This window comes from Phaethon lepturus, unplaced genomic scaffold (assembly GCF_000687285.1).
Source record: "Phaethon lepturus isolate BGI_N335 unplaced genomic scaffold, ASM68728v1 scaffold33280, whole genome shotgun sequence".
NCBI lineage: Eukaryota > Metazoa > Chordata > Aves > Phaethontiformes > Phaethontidae > Phaethon > Phaethon lepturus.
Window position 1 is genome coordinate 15,294 of NW_010511742.1, and position 12,356 is coordinate 27,649.

The 12,356-nt window shown below is 43.3% G+C and overlaps 1 protein-coding gene across 1 annotated transcript in view; it reads left to right on the forward strand.

Moving 5' to 3' along the window:
• Positions 1–709: 709 nt before the first annotated feature.
• The window catches only part of NSD1 (nuclear receptor binding SET domain protein 1), a gene marked incomplete at its 5' end in the record, with an annotated part of 41,832 nt that continues 30,185 nt past the window's right edge, over positions 710–12,356 (forward strand). The window contains 4 exon segments of the mRNA XM_010284956.1: positions 710–845; positions 3,809–3,981; positions 5,974–7,912; positions 12,136–12,257. Coding sequence (XP_010283258.1) covers positions 710–845; positions 3,809–3,981; positions 5,974–7,912; positions 12,136–12,257 — 2,370 coding nt within the window.

The window sequence follows — 12,356 nt, forward strand, 5'->3', positions numbered from 1 at the left end:
CTTGTGAGAGGGTTTTGGAGACAGGCAAAGTCTATGTGTTCGTCTCCCAGAGGGAGGACGACTGCCTTTGTGCTTCCTTTCTCCTGCTCTGTAGTTTTGGGGCAGAGCAATGGCAGTTCTGCTCATACAAACTAAAAATTAGGACATAAGTTTTTTTTCTGGTTGTACCTCCCTTTGGTTTCAAGTATTTTATAGTGAAGCTTTTTCCTGAGCACATCTGAGAAGCAGGGCAGCTTGTACATACAAACTTTTTTTTTTTTTCAATTGATAAACACTTAATTTGCTGTTCTTATCACCTTCCAGTCAGGAATATTTCATTGTCTCTTACGACTACTTTTTCTGTGAACTGCAACCTTTGAAGTGAACAAATTGGTGTTAGTGAAGTAATGGGGCTAGTAGTGACTCCAGATATTTACCTGCTCAAATGTGTGAAGTTTGAGTGCAGTCATTTACCAGAGGTCACGTTCCTTACTAAAAAAATAACAAAAAAACCTTTTCAAACCCTGGTTTATTGTTTTCTTCTTTCAGAAGGGTGAGAGAATGATCATGTTCTTTGAAGGTGTAGGAACCACTAAGTAACATCAGGACTTGCTTTTTAATGTAAATGTCTCTGGTGGCCAGATGTAATCTGCACACAGGGGGGGAGGCAAATACCTTTAAAAGCATCTGGAGCTTTAGTGATTTCTTGTGTTCTGGTTTTTCCCCAAAGATCCGAGCCAAGAAGAAACCTACTCCAGTGAAGTATGAAGTTGGGGATCTTGTTTGGGCCAAGTTCAACAGACGCCCATGGTGGCCATGCACAGTTTGTCATGACCCAGTGCTGGACTGTCACTCAAAAATGAAAGGTACTGTATCTTCTCAGACCACAAAGTGGAGGTGTGTATGGCAGAGTGCTGCAGTTTTTAATTCAAAAAACATTTCTGGCCCTTGAAAGGTGTGAATAAATGGACTCTGTTGTGGAAGACCTGGACCTATAAAATAGTCCTAGATTGGGGGATGACAGGAGGAAGATGGGGCTGAGGCTGGTGGAAGTGTCACAGACAACTGTTGCACATGTAGGCTTTTGTTGCCGGAGTATAGGAAGGATGAGTAGCTGGACTGAGCTCAGGGCAGTGCAGAAGAAAGAACAGCCTCTCAAAAAAGGGGTGCAAAGAAAGAGCAGAGAAAAAGGAGGTGGATCAGGGAGGTGAGGAGAGAGACATGCAATGGGTGGGCAAGCACAGCTGGGCAGCCTGGAGTGTGTGAGGACATGGAGAGTCGGCCAGGCTTGGAGAATGGAGGCTGGAGAGGCTGAGAAGCAGGGTGTGGGGCAGTGTAGTATAGCTGCTGAATGCCTGAAGGTGTGATGGGAATGTGTGAGAGGAAGTGAAATTTTTTTGGTATTGTTTGGCACAAGGAAGCAAGGGGCTGTTTATGGTGAAATATTGGAAAAATGTGGAGGTGGAGCTGCATATGTGAAAGTTTAGGGCATAGTATGTCAAAGAGACTGAGAGCCAGCTGAATGTGAGGGGAGAACATGGGGGAAATAAGACAGAGCCATGCGTGCATGAATGTAGGGGAGAGCCAGGAAGGAAGAGAATATTCCAACCTCAAGGCAGAGAAGTATAGGTGAGTGATGGAGAGAACAGAAGGGAAGCAATTGTTTGGAAATTGCAGCTCATTTGAAGGCTCTCTCAGTGCTTTTAGGACCATACTAGCTGCCATGGGGAGGCTGCCACAAATGGAAAGGCTTATTTATTTGTTCCTGGTTTTCCCCTTCTGGTTCTTTTTGTTCTGTGGGTAACTGAAAACCACTTGAACTGGTGCCGTCTGCCACTGACAGCTCTGTAGACTTGGTGAGGTTGCTACTGTATTTCTCTCCAGTTTTTGTGGCCCTCACCAGCCTAAGAACCAAGTGCTGAGAGCGAGTAGACTTTTTTTCTAGCGGCCATCAGCTTAGAGCCCTCTGCTAATTCTCTAGAGACATGAAGTAGCTTTTCCTACATGGTACTCACGTCATCCCCAAGTCTGGTTGCTGTACTCTTCTTACTTGCTGTTTCTCCACCTTCCCCTTCATCCTTCGGGAAGCATTTATCCTGATTCTAGATAATAATGAATGTGCTGTTTTAAATAGTCCCTTTCGAGCTCTCAAATTCCAGTTGAAGATGTTGCTGGAATAGCAGACGTATATTCTTCCCCCGCACTCCTCCCCATGAAGTTTTGGACAGGATTTAATGTATATAGCTGTCCAGTAATCTCTCTCAGCCTGTGTATGATGATTTCTAATGAAGGAATTCTGCAGGGAGGAAACATGCTGTTAACAAATTCCAGCAAGGCCTGATCTCCAGCTACAGGATAGACTCTTCCATCATGTTTTATCTGTGTTCAAAGCAATAGAGCTCTGCATTTTTCCAGTTGTGGCTATATGTAATCTGCTCGTCTCCCCTCTTCGATGCTGAGGTGGCAGAGCGGGTGGATCTAAACTCTGGTGATTTTGGGCAGGGGGAGCTGCCGCAGCTCTGTGCACCATAGGAAGCACAGTCCTCCTGCCTTGGCTCTCCTGTTGCCAAGGGAACGAGCCCTTCAAAACAAGGGAGGTCGCTTCAAACTCATCACTTGTGCAACAATCTCTTCTCTTGGGTTTGAGGCGTGGCGTTTCATTTAAAGAGGTTTGCCTTTGCTCAGCAAGCTCTTGACTTGAAGATTTTTGGAGCTGGAAGATTGAGGCTCAGTGGCTTGAGTGCCGGTGCTGTGAATGGGACGGATGCAGTCTGCCATTTTTGGCCTTGCTTTGATGCTGCCTGGGTCATTATTTGTCATCCTTTCTGTGGTCTTGGTCAGAATCTCAATGTTGACATCACTAAAGGCCAGGCTGCCACACTGTGCTGGCACTTCTGGAAGACACAGCACAAACCAAATGGGCTGTGAAGTCCAGGCTACGTGTTCAGAGAGTGAAGATGTTCCCAGGAGAACATGAAGCATGCATTGCAGCAAAATGCAAGAAGTTTATATCCCTTGTTCAAGCCTTGTTTGCTCTATTCTAATGCTTGTCACCTGTCCTTTTTCACCAGCACACCCAGTACTGGTTCACTTCTCAATTGTACCATGTCTGTTCATCGTTCTTGCACAGAAAGCACCTTTGAAAAACCTTTGGTTGTGCCCTTATGATTGAGTTTTTTATCTTGCTCTGCGCCTTTGTGCACAAAGTATGGAGATACTCATTGCAACTAACACTTTGTCATGTTGCCCCTAGTCCTTGTAGAGTTATGTGTGTACTTAAATACTGCTGCTAATATTTTATGTCCTAAACAGGAGTTTGTTAACAAAGCATTGAACAAGGTGGGATAGATCATGGTGGGGGAGGTTCAGGATGAGTAAATCCTATCCAGAAGGTTGTAATTTCTGGGTGTTGCCAGCACACCATTGCCTTTTCCCAATGGTCAAGTGGACTGGACTGTTGAATCATTAATCAGGGAGTAGTGAAAAAGAATGTCCTGCCTAGTATGTTGTGTGTCTCAAGACAAAAAAATACATGGATATTTTTTCTTTTTTTTTTTTTTAGCCAAACTGTAGTCTTTACTCTAGGGAGATGACCCATCTTAGACCTGTTAATAAATTGTTTGTAAGAAAAAAAAACAACTTAGAGAGTAGCAACACAGAACAGAGACAACAAATATCAAAGAAATACCCAGAACTGGCATTCATTTGGAACTGTTATTAAGCAAAAAGTAATTAAATTAACTGGCAAATTGTTACTGCTTTCTGTGATTCTTTTTGTGTGTCTTTATTCTGTATATGCAAGTAAATTCTGTTAAATTTCTCAACATAGTTTCCAATCGGAGACCATACCGAGAGTACTATGTGGATGCCTTAGGAGAACCTTCAGAGAAAACCTGGGTTGCTGGGAAAGCTATTGTCCTCTTTGAAGGAAGACATCAGTTTGAAGAGCTGCCTGTTCTTCGGCGAAGAGGAAAGCAAAAGGAAAAAGGCTACAAACATAAGGTGAAAGATCTGTTTTCTCTAATAGGTTTTTGATTCTCTGAATCTGCACAGTACAAAGTATTCCTTTATGCCTAGAATTGCACTTGGACAGCTTTCTTCTGTGGCAGTGACTGCAGCAGTGCAGCTAGGGAAGTGATTCTTTGCATCCTTACAACGAGCACAGTTTGTAAGCTGCCAGGAGTTTCTAGGCTCTCCTTAATATTGGGGTGTGGCCTGCTGCTTTTATTGCCCTAGACAACGAGTCAGGTCTCTGTTGGTGCGAGATCTGTTCAGTGGCGCAAGCCCTTTCCTGATGTCTGTTACAGTGCACTTCTAAACAACTTCCTGTGCTCTCTGGCAGCCTCTTTTGGCTGATCTGAAGCAGAGGTGGAGTTGCACGCTTCACTAGATCGCTGACTGAGATAAAGCAGTGGGGTTTTTAGCCCTGCTTCAGTAATTCTTTTTATAGAAACCTGTTAGGACTTAAAATTTGACTCGGAAAGTGCTTTGTCTGTGAGCCTGTGGGAATGAGTTTTGTGGCTCATCGCATCATCTCCGCTTCCAAACATAGCAGCCCCGAGCAGCTGTAGCCAGTATAACATAATGTGACACAGGGGTCTGGTCTACATCTTTAGGAAGGTGACTGGAGAAATTAACTTTTTAGAATTGCTAAAGTGAAGAAGTACAGAGGCTACTGCTTTACTGTAAGAGAGCAGATAGTCACACTAGGCAATGGTGTCTTTTTTCTTTTACTCTTTTTCCAAGAGTTTTATTAGCAGTTAAGTACTTAACCCATGTTAGTGCAAAAGTATCAGATTAAATGTGCTCTTGCAGGTGTGAGTCCCCGGGTGTAATGCTTTCTTTGGGTTTTTCTTTTCCACAACCATGTTCAGTATCTTCTCTAAGGACTTCTCTCCTCGTGTTCTCAGCCCTCTAACAACTAATTACGTGCTCCCAAGTAACTTTTCTGGTCATAGAAATGCTCTATGGCTAGAATCTCATCCTACATGCAAATGGAAGTGCCAGTGTGGCTGCAATAGGGGGAATCAAATAATAGTTGCCTGCATAAATGTCCCGGTTTGCATTCCTGGAAGCCAAGATCTGATGCAAAGCTGAGAGTATTTGGCTGGCTTGTTATCAGTCTCCATAAAACTTTTTTAATCTGCTGAGATGAGATTTTGTTGGTGTGGTTTTTTTTTTAAAGGAAAAGTGTCAGAAATTTGAGTTGTTCCTCCTGCCTTGGAATTGGTTTTGATTTTAGGAGCAGTTGTGAAGCCTTTGATTTGCTGTTGTGCAGCCAAGAACTACACACACGGCTAAGAAACAAGTTTCTTGCTAGTTTGAGATGTTAGCAGAGGTTCTTGTCCACTATGCAGAGTACTTTTTTGTTTTATACTAAAGATATAGAGTTAAAGGTGGGAGACTTCTAGGTAACGGACGTCTTGAATTTGTTAGAATACATTCTAAATGTGTGTCTGGATCTCATGTTTGTACCAAGGCATGTTGATGGAGAGGGAAGATTGAATTGTCCTCTGAGTTCAAGGGATGTAGGAAGAATCAAGAATGAGCAAAGCAAACATGTCTGCTCAAATATTTTAAGGAAAGTGATGCTTCATTTTCCTTGAGAGGCTTGTTGGCTGTTGCTTTGCATTTCTGTGCTAGAGATCTGTACCATATGCATTACCTGTTAGAGGCAGTTGTGTTTGGGGTGTGCTGGGATGCTAGGACATCGGGTTCCTGGGAGACCTGTGCTTGCAGGGACCTTTTCACTGTTTTGGGAATGCACAGGGATTTTTATTAGGCTCAGCAGGAGTGCAGGGTATTTAACCAGGAGAAGTATTTTATGTGACCGCTAGGCACAGTCTCTGGGAATCCAAGTGATTGTCTTAAAAGATGCAAAGTGCAGGACTGTCACTCTGTTCTGTGCCTTGTGTGTCTCTATCCCACTTTTATCTTGTTGCTTACCCTATGAAATTTTTTCTTTTTCTTGTTTTTGTCTCCTCCAACTTTAAGGTTCCTCAGAGATTTATGGCTAAATGGGAAGTCAGTGTTGGACAGGCAGAAGACATTCTTGGGGTGCCAGAGGATCAAAAGTGCAGCCAGAACTCCAGCGAGCTGGACAGCGAGAAGGAAGTGCAGTCAGAATACTATGCCAATGGCCCTGGAGCAGAAAGGGACAGGCAGCTGAATGGCTGTTTGAAATCCTTGGCATTTGACTCCAGACACCCGGCCAGTGAAAAAGGAAAATTGCACATCAAGCCACATGTGAAAAAGAGCTCTGAGAGCAGAAAAAGGACTAGAGTAAAAAAGAGTGGTGCAAGACGGGAAGCATCTAGGGGAGAAATCAAAGAAAAAACAACAGAGAGCATAGTTAGAAACATGATTGTTGGGGACCTACCAGATAAACATGCATCTCATGAACTTCGCCGGATTGCCAACAGCCTAACAGCATCCAGTAGCACCAGGAAAAATCATTTGCTTTCCTCCTTTGGAGAAAAACGTTTTGAAAAGACACCTTTGAAACCAGACTATGAGAATCGTAAAAGTGATGCTCTGAAGAACACTCTCCAAGGGGATTTGTTTTCCAGCACATCTTTGGAGAGAGAGAAGAGCTCCCTGGGCATTTTGTGCAGTTCCAAATTACAAATACACTATTCTGCGTCTGATGCTGGTATTGAGAAAAAACAAACTGAATCAGATTCCTCCTCTTCCTTCTCAGATGGTGGGAACAGTGATGTAGATATCATGGACCAAAGTTCAGAGAGAGCCTCTAGTGCTCTTGAAGTTAGTGATTCTTCAGATAAAGTGGAGAAGGAATTTCCTATGACGTCAAGTGGAAACATTAAGCTTTCCATGTATCTTTCTCAGAAGAGCAGCAGAAGGGCCAGGAAGAAGTCGTACAGAGATCACAAACCTCTGGGAGGTTCAGTAACCAGCAGACTTGGTGCTGAATTTGCAGATGGGGAGCTTGAAGTGGGCTTCTCTGATGCTGAGATGTCATTGACAGCTCTTGAGTGCTCTTCAGATGTGAGAAATGACAATCTTTCACTAGCAAAAAAGCACACTGCTCCCCAAAGTGTTTCCAAGGAGAGCTCCTGGCCTGCTCTTGCAAATCAAGCAATCTTAAAACCGAAAAGCATGAAATTGCCCCGAATCAGGAGTATAAAATGCAAACACAAAGAAAAAGTTGCTGGGTTGGAGCCTACTCTTGCAGAAGAGAAGGGTGGTGTGAATCGCTGCTCTTCTGATACCAAAGGTTTCTCTGGCCTTCAGAGAGATTCTCTTCAGAGAAGCGGAAAAGCTGATGGTCAGAAACTGTTAAACAACATGCATGAGAAAGCCAGGGATTCTGCTGAAATAGAAACGGCTGTGGTGAAACATGTCTTGTCAGAGCTGAAGGAGCTGTCCTATCGGTCCATGAATGATGATGCTGGTGACTCTGGTGCTCCAAAGGCCACAGTACCTTTACTTTTCTCTTCTGCCTCTGGTCATGGTCGTTTGCCTATTGAGCCAGATTACAAATTCAGCACCTTGTTAATGATGTTGAAGGATATGCATGACAGTAAGACAAAAGAGCAGCAACTGATGACTGCTCAAAATATAATCCCATTTCGAAATACCAGCACAGCTGATGGTTCTGGAAGCAATTCTGCGAGTGGTCTGAAGTCCTTCTCTATTGTAGGTCCCCCATATAAAATAGAAAAAAATGGAGATTGTGTCCAGGAAACAGCAAATCCAAGCTCTGCTATAAGGAACTCCTCATTTTCACGCAATCCTCCAACCAAATTGACGGGGATTGGTACTAGTAAAAGGGAGCCCACAAGTACTGCTGTTTCTGGGACAAATGGCACAAATTGCGTGCCCAAACGCAACTGTTCAAAATCTAAGCAGTCATCAAAGCTTGGAGATAAAACAGTTTCAAACAGAAAGGACTTAAAACCAGGAGGGCCAAGTAAGTTGCTAAGTCGGTTATCCCGAGATTCAGGAGAACATGCATTCCGCGTTCACGGTTCAGTTACCAGTCCTCTAGGTAATGAAGCAGAAGATACTGAGAGGAAAGAGTCTATTGATTTAACAGAACATTCAACTGATGAAGACTCTGCCTGTTTATCTGATGACAATTTAGATCGTATTGGAAGGAGACCTGAAGCTGGTAGAAATACTGAGAGCTGCACTTCTGCTGAAAATGGGGAGAGTCCAGACTTGGATTCAGAGGCAAATAGTGAGAGCTCTCTTGGTGATGAGTCTAATGATATAAATCACGTAGCACCCAAAAAGCGGTGGCAGCGTTTTAACCAAAGCAGTGCTAGATCTAATAAGCACATCAGTAGATCTAGGGAACAAGGAAACTCGGAGAGTGCCTTTGGCCTGAATTCTCGTGGCTTTTCACTGAAGGGAAATGAGTGCTTGGGACGTAGGCATTCCCCTCATTCAAAGGTGCTTGAGGGAGACCTGACAGATCAGGACTATAAGAATCGTTTAGACTTAGTTGAGAAACGTTTGAATGTATGTGGTAAGCCAAACAACAGTCTGATGGACTCAGAAACAGAGCTTGGCAACTTTGCTCCCCAGTCTGAATTCTCTGCACAAGGTAAGGGAGCTGGACTTGCACCAGAGTGTGTATTTGTATACATTTTATACTTTTTAATTTAAAGCATAAGTTATGGAACTTGGGGCTGTTTGACAACGTGGAGATGTATATGTCTGAGCTGAAGAAAGTGTGATACCTTGGTTTCGGGTTCTCTGTAAGCATGGAGAACAATAGAAGGCACAGCGATTATGGGATTTTGCTTAGCTTTTTGTTCAGAAAGTTAAATACATTACAAATTATTAGTTCCTCCACAATGAAAGGTAAAACAAGCATCCTTCCGAGTCTGGGATTTTTTGAAAAATTATACCTTCATAGAGTGGATAGATCAGCACTAGAAAGTTGTGGGAAACTGAGCCTCGATGGCTGCTTTTTTTTTTTTTTAGTGCTGTTTTTAGTCTCTGGTTTCTTCTGTAGGATTTCATCAAGACAATGTGTTGGGGGTTTTTTTGCGTTTTAGTGTGGACTTCTATTAGCTGCTAATAACAAATTGGGGAACCCCACAGATTTCCTAATTTACAGCTCTGGTGTGGCTGCCTGAGGGATGAAGGGGAGAACAGAAGAGAGGGAAGCTGCCAGGGAGGCTGGGCTGGAGGTGGGTTTGGAAGATGGCAGGCAGAAGTAAGGCAGTATCACTGGAAGGGAAATGACCTCAGAAGGAGGAGGCTTCTGAGGACCACGAGGTCAGACAGCCCTGCCTCTTCCACAGAGATGGAGATATTTGCTTAAAGAAGGAAAAAAAAAAAAAAGGTGTTTGTGGAGGGAATAGGTCTAGCAGAACCACGTTCAACACCATGCTATTCTCAGGCTTCTGCAAAGAATGGGGAAGCAAACCTTAATAAAAACAATAAAATGAATTTTTTACGTAGATTTCACCAAACTAAATAGTTCTAATTTATTTGCAACACCATAAATTAATACAACTTGACAGACTTTTGAACCTGTGTGCATTTTGTCACTTACGTGTTCCCTCAATGCACATTTTGGTATGTATATTTTGCTATTAGTGCTTGCTGGAGATTGCCTGCACCTCTGTTTCAAGGTGGAAAAGGCAGCTCCTGGCTTAGTGGTCATAGGACCTGCCCAAGGCAAGTCACAGCAGGCACAGAAAATGAGCCTGTAGGGTGTAATGCAGGGGGTAAAAGTTCTGATTTGAAATCATGACAATTATCATGTATGAAATAATCATTCACTGACTCCTCTGGCTGTAGCTGCGTGGTTTTGAGCACTTAAGTCTTCACAGAGCAGGCAAGAGCATGCATGTTGTTCTGGGGCTGTCAAGGCTCTGCCGCAGGAGTGCCGCAGCCTGCCGGAGGGAGAGAGTTCCTTGTTTGCTCTAAGGTGCAACTGGGTTCTCATGGCTTCATGATGGCTTTGCAAGTGAAGCATCCCTGTAATGTTGCTATGTGAGATGAAGATGCAAGCCTGCAGAGAGAGCTAGAGAAGAAGAGCTGCTAAGAAGGAGTAATGTTAAGAGAGAAGCAGCAGGGGAAGGCAGCAGGCTCCTGGACGAGGTGGCATCGGAGAGGAGCGCAGAGCTGTCCTGGTGCTGCACACAAGGATGCATTGAGGGCCTGGGTTTGCTTGTAAAAGTGACGGATCAGTAACTGCAGTGTAATCTAATTCCCCTGCCCTAAACAGCATGTGAGCCTTGAAGCACACCTGAAGCTTATCAACATAAATGTGCCACAGGGAGGCACCGCAACCTCTGTCTATGAGGAGCTGTCTGGACTGCCGTAACATCCCTAGTGTGCTGGTGGTAGTGAGTAAACCTGTAACGTTGTGAAAAGCCCATTCGTGGAAACCAGCCTGCCTTTTATATCAGGCAAGGCCAATTATATAGAAAGTAGAGAGAATGATGCTGGAAGTTAGTCAAACTGCAGCTTACAGAAGAGAGGGAGTTTTCTGTTTGCCAGTGCTTTGAGAAGAAGTGGCTAATCCTTGTCCGCAGCAGGCAGAGTACCAGTGTAAGAGATTGCAACAGATTGCAGTCGCAACTGTGTAATTTCCACTAAACTCAAACTAGATAAAATCTTCATCATAGTTGAATAGCAACATATGGCATATTTTTGCTACAAACTTTGTGGTACTATTTAGAGCAAATAAGGCAGAAATTAAGACTGGTGAAATTTGCTGACTTAAAACATTTTTCTAAATAATAGTTTTTTCAGGTATGTGATTTGCTAGTGCCAATCAGAGTGCACGTGGAATTCTTGTACAGGATGCACTTTGGGGAAAAAAAATGCAGTTGAGCCATCCCTTCTGGCACAGCATTGTGTTCTGTTGCATGTCTTTGGGGCTCTAAGTAGTTCCCCAGTGAGGATACTCAGCCTATAACTGGTAATGTGCTGAAATGTGTATTTCACCCAGACACCTGTGCAGAAAGTTAATAGAGGCTATGAAAATAGCTGTGTTTGAGAAAGTTGTTCCTTTCTTCTCTTTTGGCCCAGTTTGATGTTTTCATACTTGTTTAACCACAAAGCCACAATAAAGTGTAGCAATCTTGTCCAACATCCCTGTTCTGAAGTGTTGCACTGGAATGCTTTGTTATAAAATATTTCCGTTTTAAAGAAGAAAAAGCCACCTCCTACACATGAAAAGAAGCAAAGAAGATACTTACTGTTTGTTCCTAAACTTCTAGGAGACCACAAATGTTTTTGTGACTAGAATAAATATTTTGGCCATATTTAATAATTTTGAATACTAACAAAGGGGAAAATTCAGTGGTATTCTGGGAAGTGAGAAGAAGATATAAACTTTCATCATCTTGCATTTGCAGCTTGCTGGTGGCGTAGAGCATCAGGGCTCTCTTTTTGTAGCTTTCTGTGTGTTGGGGTGTTGAGGTGGTATAGCACGGGTGGTTAGGTTTGTATCGAGGAAATACCTGTTACCAGGTTTCCCTTGCGATGGTGCAGCGTTGTGCAAACAAAGACATCTGAGCCCTTGAAGAGCTTGCAGTCACCGGCGAGGACTGTTCGCTCCCTGATCTCATTGTGGAATCTATTGTCGGGAAGCAAAGGCAATAAATGGGCTTGCAGCAGCAGATGGGGAATACAAGGCTCTAGTAGTAGATACAAAAATATGCCAGAAGGGAGGGGAAGGACTTAGGCTTATGTGTTGTGAAACCAGTGACTGAACCGTGTTACAGAAAAACAGTGTTTTCCTGTGCCCTTGCACTAAAACCAAAAGAGTTTAGGTTAACAGCAAAGGTAGCATGATGAGTCTGAGTTGCTAATGGACTTAGGTTTTGGTAAAAGTACTGCAAGAAGGTTAGATGTAGTTTGTTGAAGGAGATGTTGGGTGAAATTCCAGGAGCTTCTCATTATCTAATGTTTTTTGATTTCTTATCTGAACTGCTTGAAGTCCTTTAGGTCCTTAAAAATCACACCTGCCATGTCAGGATTGTGGAAGATAGGAAGCTCAAAAATTACAAGGCTGTATCAAAGAGAAAAAAGTATCAGGGCTCTTCCAATGTGGAGCCTCTGGGAGAGAAGGCAGGAAGAACTGTTATCTACAGACCATGAGGAGAATTTTGTCTTTTGATAATCTCAGAAAGACAGTCTTGAAGTTGCTTGTCTTTTTCTTAGTACTTTCAGAGAGGAAACGCCTTAGAAAGCCAAGTAAACGGCTTCTGGAATATGCAGAAGAATATGATCACTTATTTGCACCCAAGAAAAAATCAAAGAAGGCCCAGGAGCAATTGCAAAAGGTGGGTGAGGGGTAATGTGCTCTTCATGGTTATTACTCTGGGGCTCTGCTCTGTGTGCTTTTGATGTGTTCTTGCTGACTGAGTGTTGTTGCTGTGTGC